We start from the raw sequence: 27,986 nt of genomic DNA on the forward strand, positions 1-27,986 counted from the left end.
TGCAGTTAAAACAATGAGATGCCATCGTTGGCTTACAAGTTGTTAAAATATTTATTATGATGAAATTCAGTGGGAAAAATGGACAAAATCCAAAAAGCTGCTGGGAATTTAAACAGAGCATGCTCTAAAGGAAATTTTGTCAAAAATGTGTCAGACATCTATAGAAATGTGTCAAAAACATATATGTGTTCCAGCAATTCTGCTTCTACAAATATTTCTAAAGAAACAATCATAATTATACAAAAAAGACTTACAAAATACTACATTCACCATAGAATAATTTCTAATAGTAATAAAAAAACTAAATCTCCATCAGTATTCAACAACAGTGATAAAATAACTTCATTATATACAGTTTCATGATATATAATAATTTCATTGTATTAATATATAAATTAATAGAAAATACAGTATCATAAATCTTGATATGAAAACATGTGTATCCCTGATGGCTCAGATGGTAAAGCATCTGTTCACAATGTGGGACACCCAGGTTCAATCCCTGGGTTGGGAAGATCCCTTGGAAAAGGGAATGGCAATCCACTCCAGTATTCTTGACTGGAGAATTCCATGCACAGAGGAGCCTGGCGAGCTACAGTTCATGGGGGTCGCAAAGAATTATACACAACTGTGTGACTAACATACATACATATCATACCTTTTAAGGGTGAAAAGATATATTTTCAATATATTGACCATATTTTCAATATATCACCATATTTTAATATATTAATATTAGTTAAAATAAGTATACTACTATTTGGAAAATAAATAGAAATCCTACATATGAAAATGTAATCCTATACGGTAAATGAGATCTTATACACTAAAATGCTAGAGTAGCTATTCCTTGAAAAAGAACTACAATAAAGATAATATTTATTCTTTTTTTACTTACAAAACCTCAACAATAAGCATGTCTTTTTTGCTATCAGGAGATTAAGGAAACAAATTATTCTGGAGGCTGGGAGAAGTATTTAAGTGATCATATGAATAATAACATATGCTTAAACGAGGGTTGGAAACTGGAGTTAGAAGAACATATGAAAGATGACAGAGTTTAACCTATAGTAGTAGCAGTGGGGCTAAACAGGAAGTATTAAATCCCTAGGGTATTAAAACGGTGAAATTAATGGAACTTGGCAAGTAAATGTGTGATGATTGAAATACAAACACACAATGTGAGAGCTGTGAGTTATAGGATTTGGGGGTGGGGGGGCTATGGGCTTCCCAGGTGGTGCAGTGGTTAAGAATCTGCTTGCCAAGCAGGAGACATGGATTCGATCCCTGGGTCAGGAAGAGCCCCTGGAGAAGTGAATAGCAACCCAGTCCAGTATTCTTGCCTGGAAAATTCCATGGTGGGCTACAGTCCATGGAGTCACAAAGAGTCAGACATGACTGAATGACTGAGCATGCACACAGACACTGAAGACTGTAGCCAAAAGGCAGCCTCTCAGCTAGCTTGGAGGAACTGCTCTGAAGAGTTAAGATGAGATTAGTTTATACGTGATCTTGGAGAAGGGATACATGCAATCGAACACACATCTTGGTGGAAAACTATTGCTATTCAAGAAGCAAAGATATATCTTTAAGACTTCAGTATATACCTAAGTATGGGAAGATGCAAGAAATTGGGTTCATAAAATTTCTCCTGAAAATATCTTAACTATCTGAAAGCCAATTCTGCCAGTTTTCTTAGAGCATAGAATGCCTCCTTCCTATCTCTTCCCTGAACTTTCAGGTGTGGAGGTCAGAGACTGCAGTGGCTAGTGACTCAACCCTTGTAGAGCCAGATGGTGAGTGACATTCTGTAGGGTATAAAGTAATTAATCAAGTTAGAAACTTACTGAGTTTGTGAGTGCCAAGGGACATCTGATATTGAGAAAACAGCTCAGATTTAGGGAAATCTGGCATGGATTAAGGAATCATTGGCACTAACAGGGAATGGAAATTTTAGAGATACATGCAACTGTGTAAGGAAAGCAACAAAAGAAAGGATCTTGAGAACATTAATATGCAAAAGATGAAAGAAGGAAGAGGAGCAGAAAAAGGAAATTGGAAAAAAAGCAATTTAAATTGTATGATACTTTGGAAAACTTGCCTTTCACAAAAGGAAAGAGAAATTTGAATTACGAAGTAAATACAGCATCATACCGGAAATAAATTAGATGAAGATTGATAAATAATCATTAAGTTTAACAATTAAGAAATTAGTTGATTCAAATAAGAACAGGTTTCATAAAATGGAGGAGAAAAAAGCAAGATTGCAATGATCTAAGGAGAAAGGAAGGTGTTAAAAAGAAACTCAAGCAGACTACTCTCTCAGAAGTAATGTGTGGTGATAAAAGCCTAGAGGAAAATGGGGGTTTCGATGCTGAGGAGAACCAGTCTGGAGATTTGGGGAATGTGGATAAGAGAGATACTGAAAATATTCATAAGATGAAGGGAAAGAAGCAATGAAGAGGGAAACACTGAAGGCAGAGAATGTATCAGTTGTAAGGTGTCGTGAGAGCATGGGAACAGATCAAGAAGACAGATGAATATACCTATGGCTGATCCATGTCAATGTATGGCAGAACCCAATACAATATTGTAATTATCCTTCAACTAAAAAAAAAAAAACAATCATACACATAAAAAACAAGACAGAGAAAAGGTGAGCAATGCCTTGAAAGAGAAACTTCCCTTTCCAGAAAGACCAACAGGAGCTCAAATGAATATTAAATGAAAAAAAGAAAAAAATAGCCAGAAAGATAACTATGCATTTGAAAAACTGAATCTCTGATAAAAGCAGGGATGCTTAAGGAAGTTGCATCGAAATGAGAATAATTATAACAATAAAAACAAGAAGAAAATCTACTTATAAACACCTCTAATGGGTCTTCCCTTGTGGCTCAGTGAGGTAAAGAATCTGCTCTCAGTGCAGGAGACATGGGGTTCTATCCCTGGTCAAGGAAGATCCCACACACCATGGAGCAACTAAGTCCATGTGACACAACTACTGAGCCTGTGCTCTAGAGTCCATGAGCCATAATTGCTGAGCCCATGAGCCTCAACTACTGGAAGCCATGCATCCTAGAGTCCATGGTCCACAACAAGAGAAGCCACCATAATGAAAAGTCTGTGCACCACAACTAGACAGTAGCCCCCTGCTCTCCATAACTAGAGAAAAGCCCACACAACCAAAAAAGGCCCAACACAGCCAAAAATATAAAACAAATAAATGAATATTTTTAAAAGCCTCTTATGAGCAATTAATAAAATTTTCACATGCAATACCTTTTGTTCCCATATAAGAAAAGCATGATTATTCCCATTTTAACATGGAGGAAATGAGGCTAAAAGAAATTAACTGACTCCCTGAAGTTCATAAAATCGTAAGCAGCAAAGTCAGGATGGCACAGGTCTATCTGACTTTGAAGTCCTGTCTTCCCACTCAATTACAAAGCTTCCTTTCATGATAAAGGTCCACTTGAAAACAAAACTTACAGAATAACATCTCATTATGAATAATGACCATACGTGGCTTCCCAGGTGGCGCTAGTGGTAAACAACCCACTAAACATGAGTTTATAATTCAACATAGAGTATTTTGGTCAAACTCAAGGAGAAGATACATAACTTTCAGAACACTCAATTTCTGACATATACACAATATTTCAGTTTCTTTAATCAGGATATGCTTAGAAATGCTTCGACTAAAATAGGGCAAATCAAAATCACTAAAAGTGGACTTTAGTTGTCATTTCCAAATTTCCGATTAGATAAAAATGAACTCTCTTTTTGAAATCTTGAGTCTGTTTAAGCAAATAAATAATATGAAAACAAATCCTTCCCACTCTTGGTAACTATCACCCCTGATTTGGCAAAATGAGTTAACCTCCTTTAATTTCAATTTTTTTCCTTTTAAAAACTGAGTCTTTAATATATTTTTCTACTTTAAAACTGAGATGTAGGGTTATATTTTAGCAATCTTTAATTCAAAATGTAAAAATTTTTTTTTTTTCAAAATGTAAAATTTTATTAAGCTTCTACTAGTCCTTTCATTACATATGGATTGTTTTGAGCTCTAAACACAGTTCTAAATAAATTAAAAGTATTGTATGGTTGTTATAATATAATAAACTGAGAAATAAAAATGTATTCCTTCCCCCCAAATCCTACTATTACTGTTGTAAAATGACGTCAAAAGATTTTTTTTTTTTCGTGTGGTCAAAAGATTTTTTATTTTAAACTCCCCTTAAATTATCAGATCTATGTTTCTTAATCTGCTTTGTGAAGATAGCGACAAATTATATTTAGTTGCTACTTTTGTAGTTTCTCATCTGGTTTGGATTAGATAAGGCAAATCCTCAAAATTTAAACTTCTTGGTTTCTTCCAGATGGAATATCAGTCTGTTAAAATAGTCATAATAAGTAAGTACTTGATGAACCAAGCAAGTTTTCAAAAATCAGTTAAAAATTTTGGTCAATATTAAATGTCAATGGTCAGGATATTTTTTCCCAACTTGACTAATAGTATTTTTGTGATTATCTATTACTTTTTTTAACATTTCCTCCTTAAGTCATATTTCGCTATTTTATTGAACTAATCTGTCTTTACCAAAGTAAAGTAATAAAATTCTGAAAAGGCAGGGGATGTAAATATATAAGATAGACACAAATTACATATAATTTTACCTTTACATTGATATATTAAAAGTGTCCTCAAACTTCCACGTGTATATGAGTTATCTGAGGATGTTGTTAAAAATAGATTCTGAATTTCTTGGTCAAGGGAAGTGACTTCACTTTTAACAGATTTCTGAGTGATGCTCACACTAATGGTTCATGGTTTTTGTTTCAAGTTACAAGATATTAGTTCAGTTCAGTTCAGTCACTCAGTCATGTCCGACTCTTTACGACTCCATGAATCGCAGCACGCCAGGCCTCCCTGTCTATCACCAACTTCCAGAGTTTACTCAAATTCATGTCCATTGAGTTGGGGATACCATCCAACCATCTCATCTTCTGTTGTCCCCTTCTCCTCCTGCCCTCAATCTTTCCCAGAATCAGGATCTTTTCAAATGAGTCAGCTCTTCACATCAGGTGGCCAAAGTACTGGAGTTTCAGCTTCGACCTCAGTCCTTCCAAATGAACACCCAGGACTGATTTCCTTTAGGATAGACTGGTTGAATCCCCTTGCAGTCCAAGGGACTCTCGAGGCTGGGGATATTAGCAACCTAAGATTTTTGACTCAATGAAAAATAAAGTACACATTTTTTAGATTATTATTTCTTTATTCATTCATTTTTAATTAATTTATTTATTTTAATTGGAGGCTAATTACTTTACAATACTGTAGTGATTTTTGCCATACATTGACATGAATCAGCCAGGGGTGTACATGTGTTCCCCATCTTGAACCCCCCTCCCACCTACCTTCCCATCCCATTCTTCAGGGTCATCCCAGTGCACCAGCCCTGAGCACCCTGTCTCATGCATCAAACCTGGGCTGGCGATCTCTTTCACATATAATAATATACATGATTCAATGCTATTCTCTCAAATCATCCCACCCTCACCTTCTCCCACAAGAGTCCAAAAGACTGTTCCTTACATCTGTGTCTCTTTTGCTGTCTCGCATATAGGGTCATCATTACTATCTTTCTAAATTCCATATATATTCGTTAGTATACTGTATTGGTGTTTTTCTTTCTGACTTACTTCACTCTGTATATAAGCTCCAATTTCATCCACCTCATTAGAACTGATTCAAGTGTATTCTTTTTAATGGCTGAGTAATATTCCGTTGTGTATGTGTAACACAGCTTTCTTATCCATTCATCTGTCAATGGACATTTAGGTTGCTTCCATGTCCTAGCTATTGCAAACAGTGCTGTGATGAACATTGGGGTACATGTGTCTCTTTCAATTCTGGTTTCCTTGGTGTGTATGCCCAGCAGTGGGATTGCTGGGTTGTATAGCAGTTCTATTTCCAGTTTTTTAAGAAATCTCCACACTGTTCTCTATAGTGGCTGTACTAGTTTGCATTCCCACCAACAGTGTAAGAGGGTTCCCTTTTCTCCACACCCTCTCCAACATTTATTGTTTGTAGATTTTTTGATAGCAGCCATTCTGGCCAGCATGAGGTGGTACCTCATTGTGGTTTTGATTTGCATTTCTCTGATAATGAGTGATGTTGAGCATCTTTTCATGTGTTTGTTAGCCATCTGTATGTCTTCTTTGGAGAAATGTCTGTTTAGTTCTTTGGCCCATTTTTTTATTGGGTTGTTTATTTTTCTGGAATTGAGCTGTTTGTATATTTTTGAGATTAATTCTTTGTCAGATGCTTCATTTGCTATTATTTTCTCCCATTCTGAAGGCTGTCTTTTCACCTGGCTTATAGTTTCCTTTGTTGTGCAAAAGCTTTTCATTTTAATTAGGTCCCATTTGTTTATTTTTGCTTTTATTTCCAGTATTCTGGGAGGTGGGTCATAGAGGATCTTGCTGTGATTTATGTCAGAGAGTATTTTGCCTATGTTTTCCTCTAGGGGTTTTATAGTTTCTGGTCTTACATTTAGATCTTTAATCCATTTTGAGTTCATTTTTGTATATGGTGTTAGAAAGTGTTCTAGTTTCATTCTTTTATAAGTGGTTGACCAATTTTCCTAGCACCACTTGTTGAAGAGATTGTCTTTTCTCCATTGTATATTCTTGCCTCCTTTGTCAAAGATAACGTGTCCATAGGTGCATGGATTTATCTCTGGGCTTTCTATTTTGTTCCATTGATCTATGTTTCTGTCTTTGTGCCAGTACCATACTGTCTTGATGACTGTAGCTTTGCAGTATAGCCTGCAGTCAGGCAGGTTGATTCCTCCAGGTCCATTCTTCTTTCTCAAGATTGCTTTGTCTATTCGAGGTTTTTTGTATTTCCATACAAATTGTGAAATTATTTCTTCTAGTTCTCTGTAAAACACCATTGATAGCTTGATAGGGATTGCATTGAATCTAGATATTGCTTTGGGTCATACACTTATTTTTCACTATATTGATTCTTCTGATCCATGAACATGGTATATTTCTCCATCTATTTGTGTTATTTTTTATTTATTTTATCAGTGTTTTATAGTTTCCTATATATAGGTCTTTTGTTTCTTTAGGTAGATTTATTCCTAAGCATGTTATTCTTTTCGTTGCAATGGTGAATGGAATTGTTCCCTTAATTTCTCTTTCTGTTTTCTCATTGTTAGTGTATAGGAATGCAAGAGATCTCTGTGTTAATTTTATATCCTGCAACTTACTATATTCATTGATTATCTCTAGTAATTTTCTGGTGAAGTCTTTAGGGTTTTCCATGTAGAGGATCATGTCATCTGCAAACAGTGAGAGTTTTACTTCTTTTCCAATCTGGATTCCTTTTGTTTCTTTTTCGTCTCTGACTGCAGTGGCTAAAACTTCCAAAACTATGTTGAATTGTAGTGGTGAGAGTGGGCACCCTTGTCTTTTTCCTGATTTTAGAGGAAATGCTTTCAAATTTTCACCATTGAGGATAATGTTTGCTGTGGGTTTATCATATATGACTTTTATTATGTTGAGGTATGTTCCCTCCATTCCTGCATTCTGGAGGGTTGTTTTTTTTTTATCACAAATGGATGTTGAATTTTGTCAAAGGCTTTTTCTGCATCTATTGAGATAATCATATGGTTTTATCTTTCAGTTTGTTAATGTGGTGTATCACATTGATTGATTTGTGAATATTGAAGAATCCTTGCATCCCTGGGATAAAGCCTACTTGGTCTTTGATGACAATGTATGATCTTTTTAATATGTTGTTGGATTCTGTTTGCTAGCATTTTGTTAAGGATTTTTGCATCTATGTTCATCAGTGATATTGGCCTGTAGTTTTCTTTTTTTGTGGCATCTTTGTCTGGTTTTGGTATTAGGGTGATGGTGGCCTCATAGAATGAGTTTGGCAGTTTCCCTTCCTCTGAAATTTTCTGGAAGAGTTTGAGTAGGCTAGGTGTTAGCCCTTCTCTAAATTTTTGGTAGAATTCAGCTGTGAAACCGTCTGCTCCTGGGTTTTTGTTTGCTGGAAAGTTTTTTATTACAGTTTAAATTTCTGTGATTTTGATGGATCTGTTAAGGTTTTCTATTTCTTCCTGGTTCAGTTTTTGAATGTTATACTTTTCTAAGAATTTGTCCATTTCTTCCAAGTTGTCCATTTTATTGGCATATAGTTGGTGGTAGTAGTCTCTTACGATCCTTTGTATTTATGTGTTGTCTGTTGTGATTTCTCCATTTTCATTTCTAATTTTGTTGATTTGGTTCTTCCCTCTTTTTTTCTTGATGAGTCTGGCTAATGGTTTGTTTATTTTATTTATCTTCTCAAAGAACCAGCTTTTAGCTTTGTTGATTTTTGCTATGGTCTCCTTTGTTTCCTTTTCATTTATTTCTGCCCTAATTTTTATGATTTCTTTCTTTCTGTTAACCCTTCTTCATTTCTTCTTTTTCTAGTTGCTTTAGGTGTAGAGTTAGGTTAGTTATTTGACTTTTCTCTTGTTTCTTGAGGTAACCTTGTATTGCTATGATCTTTCCCCTTAGCATTGCTTTTACTGAATCCCATAGGTTGTTTGGTTTTCATTTTCACTCATTTATATGCATATTTTTATTTCTTTTTTTATTTCTTCTGTGATTTGTTGGTTATTCAGAAGTGTGTTGTTTAGCCTCCATATGTTTGAATTTTTAATAGTTTTTTTTTCCTGTAGTTGACATCTAATCTTACTGTATTGTGATCAGAAAAGATGCTTGGAATGATTTCAACTTTTTTGAATTTACCAAGGTTAGATTTATGGCCCAGGATCTGATCTATCTTGGAGAAGGTTCCACGTGCACTTGAGAAAAAGGTGAAATTCATTGTTTTGGTTGAAATGTCCTATAGATATTAATTAGGTCTAACTGGTACATTATATCATTTAAAGTTTGTGTTTCCTTGCTAATTTTCTGTTTAGTTCATCTATCCATAGGTGTAAGTGGGGTATTAAAGTCTCCCACTATTGTTGTGTTACTGTTAATTTCCCCTTTCATAGTTGTTAGCATTTGCCTTATATATTGTGGTGCTCCTATGTTGAGTGCATATAAATTCATAATTGTTATATCTTTTTCTTGGATTGATCCTTTGATCATTATGTGGTGTCCTTCTTTGTCTCTCTTCACAGCCTTTATACTCTGATGAGTATTGCTACTCCTGCTTTCTTTTGGTCTCCATTTGTGTGAAATATCTTTTTCCAGCCCTTCAGTTTCAGTCTGTATGTGTACCTTGTTTTAAGGTGGTCTCTTGTAGACAGCATTGGAGAAGGCAATGGCACCCCACTCCAGTACTCTTGCCTGGAAAATCCCCTGGATGGAGGAGCCTGGTAGGCTGTGGCCCATGGGGTCGCTAAGAGTCAGACACAACTGAGCAACTTAACTTTCCCTTTCCACTTTCATGCATTGGAGAAGGAAATGGCAACCCACTCCAGTGTTCTTGCCTGGAGAATCCCAGGGATGGGGGAGCCTGGTGGGCTGATGTCTATGGGGTCACATAGAGTTGGACATGACTGAAGTGACTTAGCAGCAGCAGCTTGTAGACAGCAAATATAGGGGTCTTGTTTTTGTACCCATTCAGCCAGTCTTTGTCTTTTGATTGGGGCATTCAAGCCATTTATATTTAAGGTAATTATTGATAAATATGATCCCATCGCCATTTACTTTGTTGTTTTGGGTTCGAGTTTATACACCTTTTCTGTGTTTCCTGCCTAGAGAAGATCTTTTAGCATTTGTTGAAGAGCTGGTTTGGTGGTACTGAATTTTCTCAGCTTTTGCTTGTCTGTAAAGCTTTTGATTTCTCCTTCATATTTGAATGAGATCCTTGCTGGGTACAGTAATCTGGGTTGTAGGTTTTTTTTTCTTTCATCACTTTAAGTATGTCCTGCCATTCCCTTCTGGCCTGAAGAGTTTCTATTGAAAGATCAACTGATATCCTTATGGGGATCCCCTTGTATGTTGTTTGTTTTTTTTTCCCCTTGCTGCTTTTAATATTTGTTCTTTGTGTTTGATCTTTGTTAATTTGATTAATATGTGTCTTGGGGTGTTTTGCCTTGGGTTTATCCTGTTTGGGGCTCTCTGGATTTCTTGGACTTGTGTGGCTATTTCCTTCCCCATTTTAGGGAAGTTTTCAACTATTATCTCCTCAAGGCCTTTCTTTTTGTCTTCTTCTGAGACTCCTATGATTTGAATGTTGGGGCATTTGATATTGTTCCAGAGGTCTCTGAGGTTTTCCTCATTTCTTTTAATTCTTTTTTCTTTTTCCCCTCTGCTTCATTTATTTCTACCATTCTGTCTTCTACCTCACTTATCCCATCTTCTGCCTCAGTTATTCTACTGTTGGTGCCCTCCAGAGTGTTTTTGGTCTCAGTTATTGCATTATTCATTATTGATTGACTCTTTTTCATTTCTTCTAGGTCCTTGTTAAACTTTTCTTACATCTTCTCAATCTTTGTCTCCAGACTATTTATCTGTAACTACATTTTGTTTTCAAGATTTTGGATCATTTTTACTATCATTATTCTGAATTCTTTTTCAGGTAGACTCCCTATCTCCTCTTCTTTTGTTTGGTTTAGTGGGCATTTATCAGATTCCTTTACCTGATGAATATTTCTCTGCCTTTTCATCTTGTTGAGATTGCTGTGCTTGGGGTGGCCTTTCTGTATGCTGGAAGTTTGTGGTTCCTCTTTATTGTGGAGGTTCTTCCCTATGGGTGGGGTTGGACAAGTGGCTTATCAAGGTTTCCTGATTGGGAAGCTTGCATCGGTTCTAGTCAGTGGAGCTGGATCTCTTCTCTCTGGAGTGCAATAAAGTGTCCAGTAGTGAGTTTTGAGGTGTCTGTGGGTTTGGTGTGACTTTTGACTGCCTGTATTTTAGTGCTTAGGTTTATGTTCCTGTGTTGGAGAATTAGCTTGGTATGTCTTTCTCTGAAACTTGCTGTCTCTTGATGAAGCTTGGTTTCAGTGTAGGTATGGAGGCTTTTGGATGAGCTCTTTTCGATTGATGTTCCCTGGAGTCAGGAGTTTCCTGGTGTTCCCATGTTTTGGATTTAAGCCTCCTGCCTCTGGTTTTCAGTCTTATTCTTACAGTAGCCTCAAGACTTCTCCATCCATACCACACTGATGATAAAACATCTAGGTTAATGGAGAAAAGATTCTCCACAGTGAGGGACACCCAGAGAGGTTTGCAGAGTTATATGAAGAGAAGAGGGAGGAGGGTGATAGAAGTGACAAGGAAGAGAAGAGGGGGAATCAAAAGGGGAGAGAACAATCTAGCCAGTAATCAGTTCCCTAAGTGTTCTCCACAGCCTGGAATACCCAAAGAGATTCTCAGAGTTGGGTAGAGGGAGGAGATAGAGGTGACGTGGGGGAAAAAAAGAAGAGTCAAAAGGGGGAGAGGGCAATCAAGCCAGTAATCACACTCCTAAGTAAAAATGGCTACTGAAGATTGGATTCTTAAAGGTACAAAATTGATAACAAATACCAAAAGGCAAAGATTAAAAATCTAGAGTAGAGGTTAGACTCTCAAAAATACAATATTTTTTAAAAAATCACAAAAATTATTTTTTAAATGTATGAAATTTGCTTTAAAAATAAGGTCTTTTTTTTTTTTTTTGCAAGGTAATAGTAGGTTATAAAATTAAAGGAGTAATAAAGAACTTAAAATTAAAAAAAAATTTTTAATGATAGTAGTAAAATATATCTGGGAATTTCTCTGGAGCTGTTGAGGGCAGTGTGGGATCAGTTCAGTTTCAGATAGTTCCTTGCTCCAGCTTATACTTCTTCTCAAGGTCTATAGGCCCCTTCCAATGTAGTCAGTGCTAACTATAAGGTTTTAATCTGTTGTACCTGTCACTTCCAAAGCAGTTCCCTCTTCTATGTTTATTTAGGCCTCCTCTGTTTGCAAGTCTCTTCAGTGTCTAATTTCCACCCTGACACAAAGGGGCAAAAGTGGTCACTTGTTTAGGTTCACTTGTTCAGTTGTGCTGTGGGGAGGGAGGAACACTGGGAACAAATATCACTGGCATGTGTGGGGTGTGCTCGCAGTGTCTCGGCCACACTGGGTTTGCCCCCGCTCATGGCATGTGTGCTTTCCTGCTCTACACTGCTCAGGCTCCAGGTTGCTCTGCAGGGGAACTGTCTAAACTGGGCCCTGGGTTGTGTACATTTCCCAGGTCTAAGCTGCTCAGGTTCAGGTGTTCGGGTACTCCACAAAGGCACAGAATCAGTTGGGCCTGAGTTTTGTGCCCTTCCCAGGTCTGAGCAACTCAGGTGACCAGGTGTTTGGTGAGCACACTCTCCCCAGGTGGGCGGTGCATCTTGTAACCTCCCTGGTCCCAGCCGCTCAGTTTCCTGGGTGCACAGTGGGAGCACCATCTCAGGTGTGCTGTGTGTCTCCTCTGGGTAGCTGATCTCTGGCTGTGGCCCTCCTGGTGGGTGTCAACTGTCCAGGATACCAGTAAGGCTTGTTTAGCAACTGGGAGCCTGCTCACAGTTTGGTAGAGGATGTTGTCCCTGGGGTGGAGATTGCCCCTCACCTTCCAGCTCTGGCTGTCACCTGCCTTCCTCTCTGCCTCTGGCGGGGGATGGGCCGGTCCGCAGCCCACTAGTTCCCCTCTGGAATTTGCTCAGTCTTTTGTTCTGTGAGCCTCCCAGCAGTGCCTTAGATTAGAGCTTTTCACGGAAAAGTTCTCTCTCTTTCTCTGTTGTTTCTCTCTCTCTCTCTCTCTCTCTCTCTCTCTGGCTATCCCACAGTTTGGCTTGCTATCTCACATTAGCTCCCTCAGATTGTGCTCAGGGTATTCAGGCCTGGTCCTTACCCTATGCAATGCAGCCCATGCCTCCCTGTTCAGACCCCGCTTGCTGGTGGCAGATGCGATTGTCTGGGCTACTTCTCTACTGGGAGTTGCAGTTAGGCACATAATCTGTGGTTTTTGTTTGTTTGTTTGTTTTATCCCTCCTGGTTATGTTGCCCTCTGAGAGTCCAAAACTCCTTACAGACCCAACAGTGAGAGGGTTTCCTGGTGTTTTGAAACTTCTCCTCCTTCAGGACTCCTTCCTCCGGGACAGGTCTCCATCCCTAAATCTTTTGTCTCTTTATCTTTTATATTTTGTCCTAGCTCCTTTCAAAGACAATGGGCTGCCTTTCCAGGTGCCTGGTGTCCTCTGCCAGCATTCAGATATTGTTTTGTGAAATTTCCTCAGCGTTCAAATGATCTTTTGATGAATTTGTGGCAGAGAAAGTGGTCTCCCCATCCTATCCCTCTGCCATCTTAGGACCACAACCTAAAGTACATATTTTTAAAACCAGTGTCTTGCACAAATACTGAATTTAATCAATAAAACAAAATGTTATACTTCATAACATATTGAAAAATGAAGATAATTTTTTCCTAGCAAGTCACAATTCCCCTTTTAATAAGTCAACTATCTTATTTTTACAGCCACTTACCACTTATCATAACCTAGTATATGACAAACTCTTTCTGTCAATTAAAGTATTCCATTTTCACTCTGTTGAATCTTGCTCTGGCACTCCTTCTCTCTATGAAACACTTTTAAGAATCCAGTAACTCACTCTACTAACTCCAGAACTCTTCTCAAAATGAGATGGCTCCTGACCTCTTACACGTGGCTATCATGCTATTCTTACCAGGTACTTCAGTTAACATCAAAGAGAGTTGCATCAAGTATCATATACTCCTAAAAAACTGCCTCACAAAGTTTGTAAATTAGGAGCAAAGAGCAAATGAAAGCATTGGAATTTTATCAATTGTAACATAGGCTGTTGGTAGTGTAAAATAAAGTTGTGAGCAATATGAAGTATGGAGACTGAATGAGCTAATTAAAGTCAGAATAAATTAAACAGAAAAATAATAAAAATATTAGCATCTTCCATTACATTCCTGGTTTTCGCCCACAAGTTAACTACCACAATAGGAGTGTCTTGGTAATCTCATTTCCCTATTGCTCATGGTCTTATCCAGTAGACAGAATCTCTGGGACTTATGCAATGGCAGTACTGAGGTCAGGGACTATAACATCTTGTCTTTTCTGTGAGGTACAGCACAGATAAAAGACCTAGGGACAGAAGGACTGTTTCCTAGAGTGTTCCTGTTTCTGCTTTATAGTAAAGTTTCTGCAGTTTCTGCAGATAGTAAACCTTGTTATACCTTCACCTATAAACTTCATGTGAAGTTTAGATACACATATAGATAAGATAGATACAGAGACATGGACATATCTCAATAATATATGAAATATAACATTACTTCATCGTTTTTCCTTTATTATCTAAAAGCCTGCCAATTGAAGAGTGCAGGTTTTTGTTTCTTACTCCTAATCTATGTGATTTGAGCAATTTCTTTTCTCAAAAGTCTTGCTCTCTTGCTTTCTAATTCAACTTAAAAACAATTTTCCTTATGAGCTTCTGTGTGAAAAAATATAATTGACTGCACCTAAAAGTTTCTGTTAAGTTAATCATGACTGCATTGTCAATAGTGAACCACAAGTGCCACATAAGGAGAAAGTGAACAGTCTTCCTTGAAATTGTGCTTGGGCCTACTGCTTGCAGTTATGGCCAAGTTTTCAGTCCTTGATTTAAACAAAATAAAGCAAAACTTTTCTTTACTATTTAACTGACTCTTGAGTTCAAGAACTCAGAGTACTAAAAAGACATAAGAAAAGAAGAAAGCTAATGTTAATTAATTAAAAGTATTACCTTGAAACTGCCGTACATAGTTTTAAATCAAATTAAGAAATAATATCTACCTCTTGATTCATCATTAGCATTCATTAGTCTGATCTGGTTATCTACTATGGAGTCCCTTTTCTCTCTTCTGACCTCTCCTAGGAAACAAAATGCTGAATTCCTTTGAGGAAATTAAGAAAGTCCTCTTCAAAAATTAAATCTAAGTAGAATTTTTAAATAATCTTAAGAAAATGTCTATTTAAAAAATGTTTTAGCTAGTTCCATTACAATTAGTATTCATTTATTCTTTAAACATTTGATTATAAGTTGCAATTGCCTTTAATTCAAATAAAAATCAAACTATTAATTAGCAGGGAAAAAAGACTAGGTAATATTGTATAAAGTTTAAGGTAATAGATTATACTCATTAGCAGTAAAAGCCCAGTTGCCTATATTCCTGGGGGAGAAAATGAGTCTTTTTATTCTCAATAAAATTAAGGGTTTTGTTTAGCAAACTTGAACAAATTAATTAGTTTCAGCACATTCAGAACAGCCTAAGACTTATAGTACTATAATTTAGTCTATTATAATTTTTTAGATTTACTTTGAGCAAAAAAAAAAAAAATTTAAGTGCATTTCTCATTTACATACTTTGCTTTCCTCATAAAATCACGGAACCATGTCAGAGCACAGAAAGAACATGTCATCACTTTGAGAGCTCTCACACAGTAAGGAAAACATGTTCTCTTAATAAACCATCCATTAAGAGTATTCTGAGTTACTTCTATTTAGTTTTGAATCTCCTTCAAAGTACCCTTCCAAACATTTTAATATGAACTTTTGTTGCTATATTTAATAAACAGTTCAGTTCAGTAGCTCAGTCGTGTCCGACTCTTTGCGACCCCATGAACCGCAGCATACCAGGCCTCCGTGTCCATCACCTACTCCTGGAGTTTACCCAAACTCATGTCCACTGAGTCGGTAATACCATCTAACCATCTCTTCCTCTGCCATCCCCTTCTTCTCCTGCCTTCAATCTTTCCCAACATCAGGCTCTTTTCAAATGAGTAAGCTCTTCACATCAGGTGTCCAAAATATTGGAGTTTCAGCTTCAACATCAGTCCTTCTGATGAACACCCAGGACTGATCTCCTTTAGGATGGACTGACTGGATCTCCTTGCAGTCCAAGGGACTCTCAAGAGTCTTCTCCACACCACAGTTCAAAAGCATCAACACTTCGGCGCTCAGCTTTCTTCAGAGTCCTACTCTCACATCCATACATGACCACTGGAAAAACCATAGCTTTGACTAGACGGACCTTTGTTGACAAAGTAATGTCTCTGCTTTTTAATATGCTATCTAGGTTGGTCATAACTTTCCTTCCAAGGAGTAAGCATCTTTTAATTTCATGGCTGCAATCACCATCTGCAGTGATCTTGGAGCCCAAAAAAATAGTCTGCCACTGTTTCCCCATCTATTTGCCATGAAGTGATGGGAGTGGATGCCATGATCTTAGTTTCCTGAATGTTGAGCTTTAAGCCAACTTTTTCACTCTCCTCTTTCACTTTTATCAAGAGGCTCTTTAGTTCCTCTTCACTTTCTGCCATAAGGGTGGTGTCATCTGCATATCTGAGGTTATTGATATTTGTCCCAGCAATCTTGATTCCAGCTTGTGCTTCTTCCAGCCCAGCATTTCTCATGATGTACTCTGCATGTAAGTTAAATAAGCAAGGTGACAATATACAGCCTTGACGTACTCCTTTTCCTATTTGGAACCAGTCTGTTATTTCATGTCCAGTTCTAACTGTTGCTTCCTGACCTGCATACAGGTTTCTCAAGAGACAGGTCAGGTGGTCTGGTATTCCCATCTCTTTCAGAATTTTCAACAGTTTATTGTGATCCACACAGCCAAAGGCTTTGGCATAGTCAATAAAGCAGAAGTAGATGTCTTTCTGGAACTCTCCTGCGTTTTCAATGATCCAGCAAATGTTGGCAATTTGATCTCTGTTTCCTCTGCCTTTTCTGAAACCAGCTTGAACATCTGGAAGTTCACAGTTCACATATTGCTGAAGCCTGGCTTGGAGAATTTTAAGCATTACTTTACTAGCGTGTGAGATGAGTGCAATTGTGCGGTAGTTTGAGCATTCTTTGGGATTTCCTTTCTTTGGGATTTGAATGAAAACTGACCTTTTCCAGTCCTGTGGCCACTGCTGAGTTTAAAAATTAATAAAAATAATATATACAAACTTGAATTTGATTCTAGCTAGTAACTGTACTAGAACAAATGTCCCATATGAGAATACTCTATATATACCTTCATTTGAAAGCAATTCCCCAAAGAAAGAGCTTATGCTAAATAAGTCATTCATTATTGAAAGAAACATGTAAATATTATATCAACTACTGAGTGCAGTAATAGTTCTTATTATTGTTAAAATAGGTAAAAAGGACTGTTTAGTATTTGAAACATGATAGCCCCAAAAGAAGTTCCAAATACAAATTCTTCAGCTGCTGCTGCTGCTAAATCACTTCAGTTGTGTCCAACTCTGTTCGACCCCATAGACGACAGCCCACCAGGCGCCTGTGTCCACGGGATTCTCCAGGCAAGAATACTGGAGTGGGTTGCCATTTCCTTCTCCAAATTCTTCAACAATATGACATATTTCTGTAAATGAATTAGTTTATTCAGACAAGTCACCTTTACATACAGGGAAATTTTTCAGGCATATTTGTAATGTTTGTTCTGCTAAGTAACAGTAGATGAATGTGAAATATACACAAAGCTGCTGAGAGTGACAATACTATACCAGTGACTGTGACTATTCACCCAGAAAACATGCATTTTCCCCCCTCAACTTGACTTCACGGTCTTGAAAATGCTTATTGAAGAATTCTCCACAATATTTGTACATTTTGCCCTCATCTCTATATTCAGCAGCATCAAGGTTTTCTATATATTCTCTTTCACCAAGTTAAAGACATTTTTAAAAGCCAGGTCTATTTTAATATATATATATATATATATATATATATATATATATAAATTGAATGTGTCTTTTTAAGACCGTGCTAGTGTTCTGCACTAAGGTGTCTGTGTGTGTATGCACACAAACACATGAACTCTGCGTAGACCTGTATTGATTTGAGTGGTCTCTTCCAGTCCTATTTTCACATGAGATGTTTTATTTTCAGCTCAAAGTTTGCAGAACACCTTAATTCCCCTGCTCCATTTTATAAGAAGAAGCATGTATATCACATTATAACAGGAAAGTTTAACTCTATAAATAAACTTCAAGCATGCTATATTTACTCCAAATATTTATGTTCTAATTTCTGATCTTAGATTGTTGAACTCAGTGTCTTTATTTGCAAATGAAAGAGCTGGACCAGAAAAGTACTTCCTTTCCAGTTTCTGAGCTCTCTTCTCATGTAAAATCATTCCCAAAATTAAAATGATAATTATTAATCTTCAGAATTGGATTAATACATTAGACTGAAAATGCAAATCTACCAGCAGCCCACCAAAATTCTCATGAAAGGACAGGAAAAAAATATTAATAAAAAAACTTCTGGTAAAACAAGAAGAGTGATAAGATGGAAAGGACAGAAGGATCGCAAGGGGATTGTAGAGCTCCCAGGTAAATGTCAAAAGATTTTTTAAAATAGGAGGGACTTGGGACATTTGTTTGACAACTTTATAAAAAATAGATAATTTCCTAAGGAATCATGAATTTTCAAAATTAGCTCAAGGAGAAGTATAAATGTGAAACAGAACAAAGAGCAGTGGGGAGTAGAAAATGTACTTTTAGGCAAATTGCACCAAACCTTGGGGGAATAGATAATTCTCAATTATATACTGTGCCAGGACAGAGAATAAGATGTATGCACTTTATAAAGATAGTTAAACTGTAATGTCTAAAACAAATAAATATTAACACAAACTTTAAGATTATAGGCCAATCTAGATTTTGCTATATACAAAAAGAAACTTTAAAAATTGCAAATTAAATCTACCCAAGAATGTAAAGATAATTATACATAGAAAAAGCCTATTGATACAATTAATATATTAATACATTCAAGAAAAAAAGATCTTCTCAATATGACGTACTCAGTAAATGCAAAAAGCTCATTAAATAAAATTTGAACCTTTTCATAATTTGAAAAATATCATTAACAACATAGGCAAAAAAAGTATAGACCAGGAATGCAGCAAATACCATATGTGTTAATCATCTGATGCATTCTCCATACAGTAAGAAAAAGAGAAGGATATCTATTTTCATTACTACTATTCAAAAGTCTGCCAAGCATCCTAGCTATCACAATAGAACAAAAAATCAAAAGGAAGCTTTTTGCTTTTGGAAGGTAATAGAATTACAATTATTTTAAAAGAATATAGCTTTCTACTTAGAAAATACAAAAAAATCAACTGAAAAACTTTCATGTATTACAACATAATTCCATAAGAAAAATCAACAAATAAACTCAACTAATAAATATTATGGAAAAAAATATTTGATTTGTAATAGAACAGAAACTATAAAATACCTTGCAAAAGGCATACTTATAAAATCTACTCGGAAGAAAACTATCATTTTACTCAAGGGTATAGAAGAGAATCAGAATGCATGTTGACGTATATTTTCCTTGGAAGAATTCAATGTTATAAAAAGGCCAACTCCTCTTATATAACTCCATAAATGAAATATAAGTCAACACTATATTAGAATTTCTCTTTAATACTACCACACTAATTTCAAAATTGTTCTGAAAGAGAAATCATGCAAAGATAATATAATTCTTTTAAATGATTACTTTTATTTCTAAACTTCAAAATATTCTATAAAATTAAATAATTGAAACAATTTGGTACTGGACAGGAATAAATATATGGATTAATGAAATATTTAGTGTCCAGAAACATCAGATATTTATGAAAATTGTTCATATGTTAAATACAAAAGGTCAGAGATAAAAAAAATGTCCTTGTTAATTTAAGAATATTTGGGCAAATTGTTATTATATTGAAAAAAATGTCTAAAATTGGAGCTGTAAATCCCTCTTTACTCAACAAATACATTCCTGATAGATCATTAAAAATCACTACTGCTGAATTAAGTGTGGAGGAAACAACTTCAAAAGATTAGAATAATAAGCACAGGAATCTAAAGAAATTCTCCATTCAGGTTGGAAGCTGGTGCTGAAAATTAAAGATAATTATAGATTTGCTTTATGCCAGAAGACACAAAATTGTAATCAACAGACCCTTCATCCTATATCAACAACTTTATTCTAGCATCAATACTTTGGTTATTGAGAGGCTATTTAGCTATTTTTAGTTTAAAAATAAAGTGTATTAAGATATCTTTTTCATAATTCCCATTTCTAACTTTTCGGACCAACTGATCTACATGCTTTTATTGCATCCAGTAAATTATAAAAGAATCTGGAAAAAAAATTGAAATGATCTCTTCTTGGGCAAGTGTAGTGCTATGAAATAGAACCAAAGTCATATTAAGCTCTAAGATTTATTTGAGAATGTAATATAAATAATGATTAAATTGATGTTGAAATGGAAAAGATTTAAGATACATCTTTCTAAAAAAAAATAGCAACCAGTAGAAGATTAAAATTATTTGTGTCTTCTAAGCCTCTAAAGATAGAGGAAAAAGAGACTCAAGGTTCAAATAATCCCAGAGAATAAAGGGACATTTTAAAAAATAAATATGTTTAATATAAACCTACAATAACACAGCAGATGGTATTGCTATGAATGGTATAATTTAAATTTTCTGATCAAGAAGCAAAGTCTCAGGAATTCCTTGACGTCCCATTGCTTGGTACTCTGTGCTTCCACTGCAGGGGGCATGAGATTGATCACCAGATTGGGAAATTAAGATCCTGAGTACCATGTGGTATGCCAGAAACAAAAAAGGCAGTGTCAAAATAAATTAAAAGAAATTTAGCTACAAGTTAGAGACACAGCTAAAATAAAAATGATCTTATTTTTAACATAAATGTATGTGTGCTTGACCATTTATCTCAGCCTATTTTCTTTTTTTTTTAAGTGCAGTATACTCTTGTTAACTATGGTTTTGGACAAAGGGAAAGAGAACAATTTTAAGATCTTTTTTATTGTGCACAATTTAGCCGAATTCAAATGTTTTCCCTGAGAATATATTCCTATAACATAACTTTTTTTAAAAAAGAAAATTTATAGGGGAAAAATTCCTTTCAAAATCTGAAAATTACCCAGACCTTACCCGTCTCCTCACCACACTTGAGGCAAAGATAAGGGAAGAACTTGGGCTGACTTTTAGAAGGGAGTTGAACTGACACATTTAGCAAATAAATATACAGAATTTTCAGTTAAATTTGAACTTCAAAAATATCCATTTTTCTTGGTGTATGTTTCATATAATACATGAATGAAAATGTTTATTCATTGTTATCTGAAATTCATGTTTATTGGTCATCTATTTTCTCTGGCAATCCTAGTGAGGGACGTACATACAAGTGGGTGAAATACGCAGTTGAAGAAAGCAGTAGCCATATCTGGGGCTGAATTCACTGCCCTGGGATCCAGGGTCCAGACTTCAACACACTGAGCAAAGGAAGCTTTGAGAGCAAGATGGTTCACTACTCTTAAAGTGGTTCCCAAAATAAGAAGAGGAACTTCAGAGGAAATTTCAGAACTCTAAGCATGGAAAAAGAAAAAAAAAAAAGAGTTGGGGTTGGGGGAAGTGAAAAGAGGAACTTGAGTATATGTGATAGAATACGAGAATAGCCCTTGGAGGAAGGCAGAAATCAATGATTCCAGAAACTCAGGGAATACACTGGCCATGTCTTATGTCTAGATTCGCAATAGAAATAATTCAAGGAACAATATAAGAGCCCTATGGATAGCAACAGGTTATTTTGTTCATTATTTCATCTGTGATTAGGAAATATTTACAGAGAGAGAAAGGAAGGAAGGAAGAAAGGGAGGGAGGAAAACAAAATACAATTACACCATTAAAAATGTCTGAAATGTATAATATGTTTTATTTAATCTGCTTGTCAAGCCTTTGTCATAGACATTAATATCCCAACTCTAAAGGAAAAATATTGTGTTTCAGATAGTTTAACTGGCCTAAGCTCAAGGAGTTAGTACATCTGTCTCTAAACTTGTGATATGTCTACCACACGGCTCTGCTTCCTTGTTACAGTGATCCCCACATACATTTTGTGGCATCAGTTAGACCTCCCAGAAACATGCTGTGGTCAGCTTTGAGATGGCCGGATAAAACTAACTCTGAATATGGATTCTTTATCAAATCCATTCTAAAGGTGTCTACTCATTTTTTCTAACAGTGAATTTGAAAATAAATATATCTTGCCTTTAAAACTGAATATGAGGAGACACATCTCTATACGCCTATATACACATGCACAGATAGTTAAGGCATAGATGTTCAGTTGTGTCCAACTCCTTGCAACTCCATGGACTGGAGCCTGCCACGCTCTTCTGTCCAGGGGATTACCAAGCAAGAATACTGGAGTGGGCTGCCATTTCCTCTTCCAGGAGCGATCTTCCTGACCCAGGAATCAAACCCACGTCTCCTGCATTGGCAGGCAGATTCTTTACCACTGAGCCACCTGGAAAACCATGATAGATAGGTAGACAGACAGAAAACTACAGATATATTTAAACTTTTATCAGACTAAGTTCTAAAAATAAAATAAAATGACATGGAGTCAGGGCGGAAAACATACACTAGGGGAATAGTAAGAGAAAATAATTATGTTCATTTTTTTTTTCTCTTCCAGTGATCATTATTTGGGAAGCCACAGAGTATTTCAGAAAAATGAGTCTGTTATTCAACTTCACCTACAGAAAAAGAGAGACACTCCAGGAACATTATCTCGAAAGGTGAGACTTTCTTAGCATTGGCATCAGTTAGCAAATGGGTTCTTTAAGGACAGTGTTCCCATCCTTGTGGATTGTTACCATTTTGGGATTACATGGCTTAATGAATATGTATTTATTTGAGTATATTTGAACATATTTTGAGTATATTGAGTATATATTCAATTTGAGTATATTGAAACATAATGAAATATATGTCTATATGTCTATTAACAATTTGGACTAAAGCAATTACATGAACAGCGTACTGCAACCTCAGTATAATAAATCAACTGGTCTCTTGAAAAGTCATTTATGAGTAACTTATTAATGTTATATTCATACAAGAATCCACTAGTAAATGAATGGAACAGAAAACATAATGGGGAAACCATTGAAGGAAGAAAAATAACACAACTTTTGCTCTATTTGAAGACAATGGTGGTATCAACACAGTTTAAATCAGGACAGATTAATATTTATAATATATATAATGAAACTCCTTAGAAAGGAATTACTGTGCTTTAATGACAGCTTCATGCTGTTAGATATAAATTTTATTCCCTGTGTGATGTCTTGAGTTACATCAAACCCAAATTGCACAGTATGCAGTAAACTTTGATATTTTAGCAGATTTTATCTATAGAATCTTCCAATTACCTGTTTTAAGCAAAACTCCCATCACCCTGTCATTCACCTTAGATAACAGATTTCCAATGCATGACTTTTTTTTTAGTTTGGGGAGCTTCATCATAACAAGTGTCAGGTAGTGCATTAGTTTGTAATATATCTATGTGGAACATAACATAATGAGGCCAAAAGAGAGTTGTTTAGAAATATCTTTTGGAACTTGTACCCAACTCAGATGGCGTTGACAGCTCCAGGTCTATGCATCTGAAATCTCCACAAAGAAGCATTATAAAGTAACTAAAACCCTTAATATTAATAAACCTAAGCGTCTTCAAATTGTCCTCGGTGTTGATGAAAAAGCTGAAATTATCATGCTTCATTTCAACAGGGGGAGGAGAAAATGTATCATTCTAACTCCTACTCTTGTTTAGAAGCTGAATAATTGCTAAAAAGAATGTCACTGGTGGTAATTCACAAATCACTAATATTTCAGTTTCATGTAAATTAAGTATTTATTCTTAAATGCATGTAACTCCACTACTTTGATATAATATGTACTGAACATATACTTTATATCTGAAACTTTAACATTTACATCACGTTTACTCTTTACAATTCCATGTGTCAATAAAGACGCTGAATCCCAAGGAGCTCATGACCTTTCTCAGGTCACATTCATGGAACTAGTAAGCAGAGACTTGGATCTGAGCCCAGTCAGTGAGTCTCCACTGAGAATTAATGGACTATACTCAAACGTTTTAGATATGGGTGTCAGAGCAATTAGTCAAAATTCTACCTCTATGTTTTTTTGGCTTTGTTTTGTTTTCCACAGCTGTATCCACATATCCCAAAGCCTGGGCCATCACAGGGTATTTAATGATAATTAACCACATTAAGCATATATTTGGTGCCAGGCACTGTTATTAGTCCTCTACATGTATTAATTCATAACAGCCCCAAAGCAAAAACTATAGGATGTTAGACTATATGATATTGTAGTCTTTTTTTAAACTTTTAAAAATAATATTATTTATTTATTCTTGGCTGGGCTGGGTTTTCACAGCTGTGTGGGCTTTTCTCTAGTTGCGGCAAGTGGGTGCTACTCTAGTTTTGGTGCACAGGCTTCTCATTGTTGTGGAGCACGCACTCTGGGGCATTACGGCTTCAGTGGTTGTGGCTCCCAGGCTCTAGGGCACAGGCTCAATAGTTGTGGGGCATGGGCTTAGATGCTCTGTGGTGTGCGGGATCTTCCCAGTTCAGGGATCAAATCTCCATCCCCTGCACTGGCAGGTGGATTCTTTACCGCTGAGCCACTAGGGACGTCCTAAAGAGTTTTTTGATATGGACCATTTTCAAAGACTTTACTGAATTTGTTACAGCATTACTTATGTTTTTTCAGTTTTTTGGTCACAAGGCATGTGGGCTCTTAGCTCTCCAATCAGGGATCAAATTGACATCCCCTGCATTGGAAGGCAAAGTTTTAGCCATTAGATCACCCTAATGTTAGTTAAAACATTCATACAGCTCAAAAACTTACTCATGATATTGAAAATATTAGAATCTGGACACTGGTGTGTTATGTTATGTCAACATGATGCATATGTTGCACTCTGATATATCATACTTTTTGTTATGAATTTTGTTTTGTTTTGTTTAAGGTATCTTTATTTTTTTTTCCCATTTATTTTTATTAGTTGGAGGCTAATTACTTTACAATATTGTACCCGTCGAGTAGGTTAGACTATAATTTCACTTGAAAATCTTACAGTTGAAGAAACTAAAAACTAACTGCCTGGTTTTATAAAATCTTCTTTCAGGACTAAATAAGCATGTTGACTAATTTAATATAACTGGATATAACAAACAATTTAACAGTTTGCAACCCTTCTTCATGGTCTGAATGGCTATATTTAAAATAAATGACCCATGATTCTTTTTCTTTTATAAATCTATGCTAAGGAAACGGTGAATGATCTCCTCTCTTAATTGTATTATTTAAAATGATGCCAAAATTCTCTATGATTTTCATAATTTCAGCTGTATGCTAAACGTTAGGAATAATTAAATTTTCTTTCTAGTTAAACAACATAAAATGGCTTGACAATATTGTTTCTATGTAATATTGGAACTATAATGATCACTATCATTTTATTAAGTTTACTGACACCAACACCGTTCAGGAGCTATTTCAGAGTTTTTTTCATTGTAAAAACCATTACAAAGCTCAATTCAACTTAGATGGCTTTCTTATTTTAAACTGACTCCTATTATATTGACATACGATGATTTAATTCATGTTCCAAGAGATTATTCACAAAACAGGTTGATATTCTTTAGAAATCATCCTAGATTTCAAAATTTTTAAGTTCCTGTCTTGATGACAAGAATAACTGAAACATTTTTTTTTTTAATTTTCTTCCTTTACATCTTTCAGGTTTGATCAAAAGTATTGCCAACATTGTAGATATTAATCATAAAATTAAGAATTCTTTATAGCTTAAGGAAGCTTTCACAGAATACTTAAAGCAATAGATTTCTGTATGAAAAAAAGGAAAAAAAATACCTTAGTATTTTTACTAAAACAAAGGTAGGGCTTTCAGCTTTGGAAAAAAGTAAATTGCACAATACATTCCAAGGATACATGCTCAAACTTTCCTCCAACTCTTTGAGATCCTTTAGATAATTTTTTTTTCTTTTTTTTTTTTTTTATCCACTTTTTTTTTTATTATTATTTTTTTTTTCCAGTGGGTTTTGTCATACATTGATATGAATCAGCCATGGATTTACATGTATTCCCAATCCCGATCCCCCCTCCCACCTCCCTCTCCAAGTGACTGTATGAAAAAGGACAATTCCCCTGCCCCAAAAAGTATCTCTGGAAGCCAAGTAAAGTAGCTTTTAAATGAATATGATTGTGCTATACTGAAAGATGCAAATATGTCATATTATTTATATGCTGCTTTGGTTTTAACTTCTGAAATACATACGTGTGTGCTCAGTCATGTCCAACTCTTTGCAACCCTATGGACTGCAGCTCCCCAGGCTCCTCTGTCCATGGGATTTTCCAGGCAAGAATACTGGAGTGGGTTGCCATTTCCTCCTCCAGGGGATCTTCCTGACCCAGGGATCAAACCCACATCTCCCGTGTCTCCTGCATTGCAGGTTGATTCTTTACCACTGAGCCACCAGGGAAGTCTCTGAAATAAGGCAAATGCCAAACATTACAGTTCAAATCTTAATGTATTTTGACTCTTATTTTCTCTATTTTCCCTTCCCTTTTACTGTCCTTTCCAAGCCTGAACTTTAGCTTTATCTTCTGCAGAAAAAGAAACTATCTCAATCATTCTCACACTTTCAGATTTCATCAACCAGGGACCTTGGATGTAAATGCCTATAGAGTAAGCCTCATGTTGCCAAGTTCCTTAGCATTTCTATTAATACAAAGCCTTCCTTTTTCATAGCAATGACCTTATTTTTTCCATGTTACTTAGCTTCCTCCCTCTTCCTCACAAAACAACCCAACATAAAAATTGATTTACCGTTGACCTTAAGCCATGTAAAGGTTTTCCTTCTGATGTTTTCTGTCAGAAACTCTAACAGGCAGTTTTAAAGTTAGATTGTGTGCATACTGACATACAAGATTATATGCACCCCAGGCGCTAAGGGACCCACTGGGCTGTAAAACTTAACGGCTCTGGGTGATGAAAAAGTGCAAAGATGATGGGGTATATTTGCTTCCTCTGCAGACCTGCATAGGGTTTTTATAGGTGCCCATTTCAGAAGAGTTGATCAAGGAGTTAAGATGAGTGCATTTGTGTGAATGCAGTGATGTGGATCAGGAGGCTGCTATTTTAAGATGAGTAGTTCCTGCTCATCTTGGGAGAAAAATACAATGCCATCTGATAACTCCTGCAATTTACACCTATCAGTAGTCGTCTTTCATTAGCATAACTCAGCGTTCATGAGATGGGAAGTTCTCTTACCCTGACGTTTTGGTGGCAAGACATGGAAAATCTGAAAAACGGAGGATTCCATTCTGTGTCTGCCGGCCAATGTGGCAAGCTGTCAAGTCTTATGCTGCCATGGATCCAAGGCCTAAATGTAAAGAAAACGTACACATATGTGGGAGAACTGGTGTCAAAATTGCTTTCCTGCTGGGATAAATTCGTATTTGACCTTGGTGGTGGCAGGATGCCTTTCAACTGTCCTTGGAGTTTATCCTCAACCAAAGAGCAGCTTTCCACTTTACTTTTGAAAAGAATGTTTCTACAGTTAAGAAGTGTCTTCTAAGGTCTTTAAAACAAAATATTAAAATGATAAATGAGGGTTATCAAAAGAGGTGAATAAAATGACAGCAGGAAGTTACGGACCTATTTTTATCTGGGATTCATTCTTCTTCTCTCTATAAATATTAATATATCCTGTCTACAGCATGAGGATGACCACAGTCAGTTTTATCTGAAGCAACTTCTAGAATTTATGCATATCTGGAAAGTGTCCAGGTAAGACATTTCATTTCTGTTCCAAGACTACTTTCTGACTGATTTCTCAAGTGCCGAATCATAATATTTTTCAGTTGATTGTAAAAACTATCCTTTCACTAATACTGTGGAAGCTATTGTGCTTTTAATAGATATCTCCCTTTGGCAAATTCTGTTAGTAATTATCTATTCTTCACAGCTATTCAGATGCGTTTGAAGAGCTGCTAACA

The 27,986-nt window shown here is 36.0% G+C and overlaps 1 protein-coding gene across 1 annotated transcript in view; it reads left to right on the plus strand.

Annotated features, from left to right (window-relative positions):
* PIK3C2G (phosphatidylinositol-4-phosphate 3-kinase catalytic subunit type 2 gamma) overlaps positions 1–27,986 on the plus strand; it is a 410,949-nt gene that overhangs the window by 38,691 nt on the left and 344,272 nt on the right. The window contains exons 6-7 of the mRNA XM_043882432.1: positions 22,567–22,669; positions 27,707–27,777. Of these exons, the coding sequence (XP_043738367.1) occupies positions 22,567–22,669; positions 27,707–27,777 (174 nt within the window). The remainder of the gene's footprint in view (positions 1–22,566; positions 22,670–27,706; positions 27,778–27,986) is intronic.

This window comes from Cervus elaphus, chromosome 22 (assembly GCF_910594005.1).
Source record: "Cervus elaphus chromosome 22, mCerEla1.1, whole genome shotgun sequence".
NCBI classification, from domain to species: domain Eukaryota; kingdom Metazoa; phylum Chordata; class Mammalia; order Artiodactyla; family Cervidae; genus Cervus; species Cervus elaphus.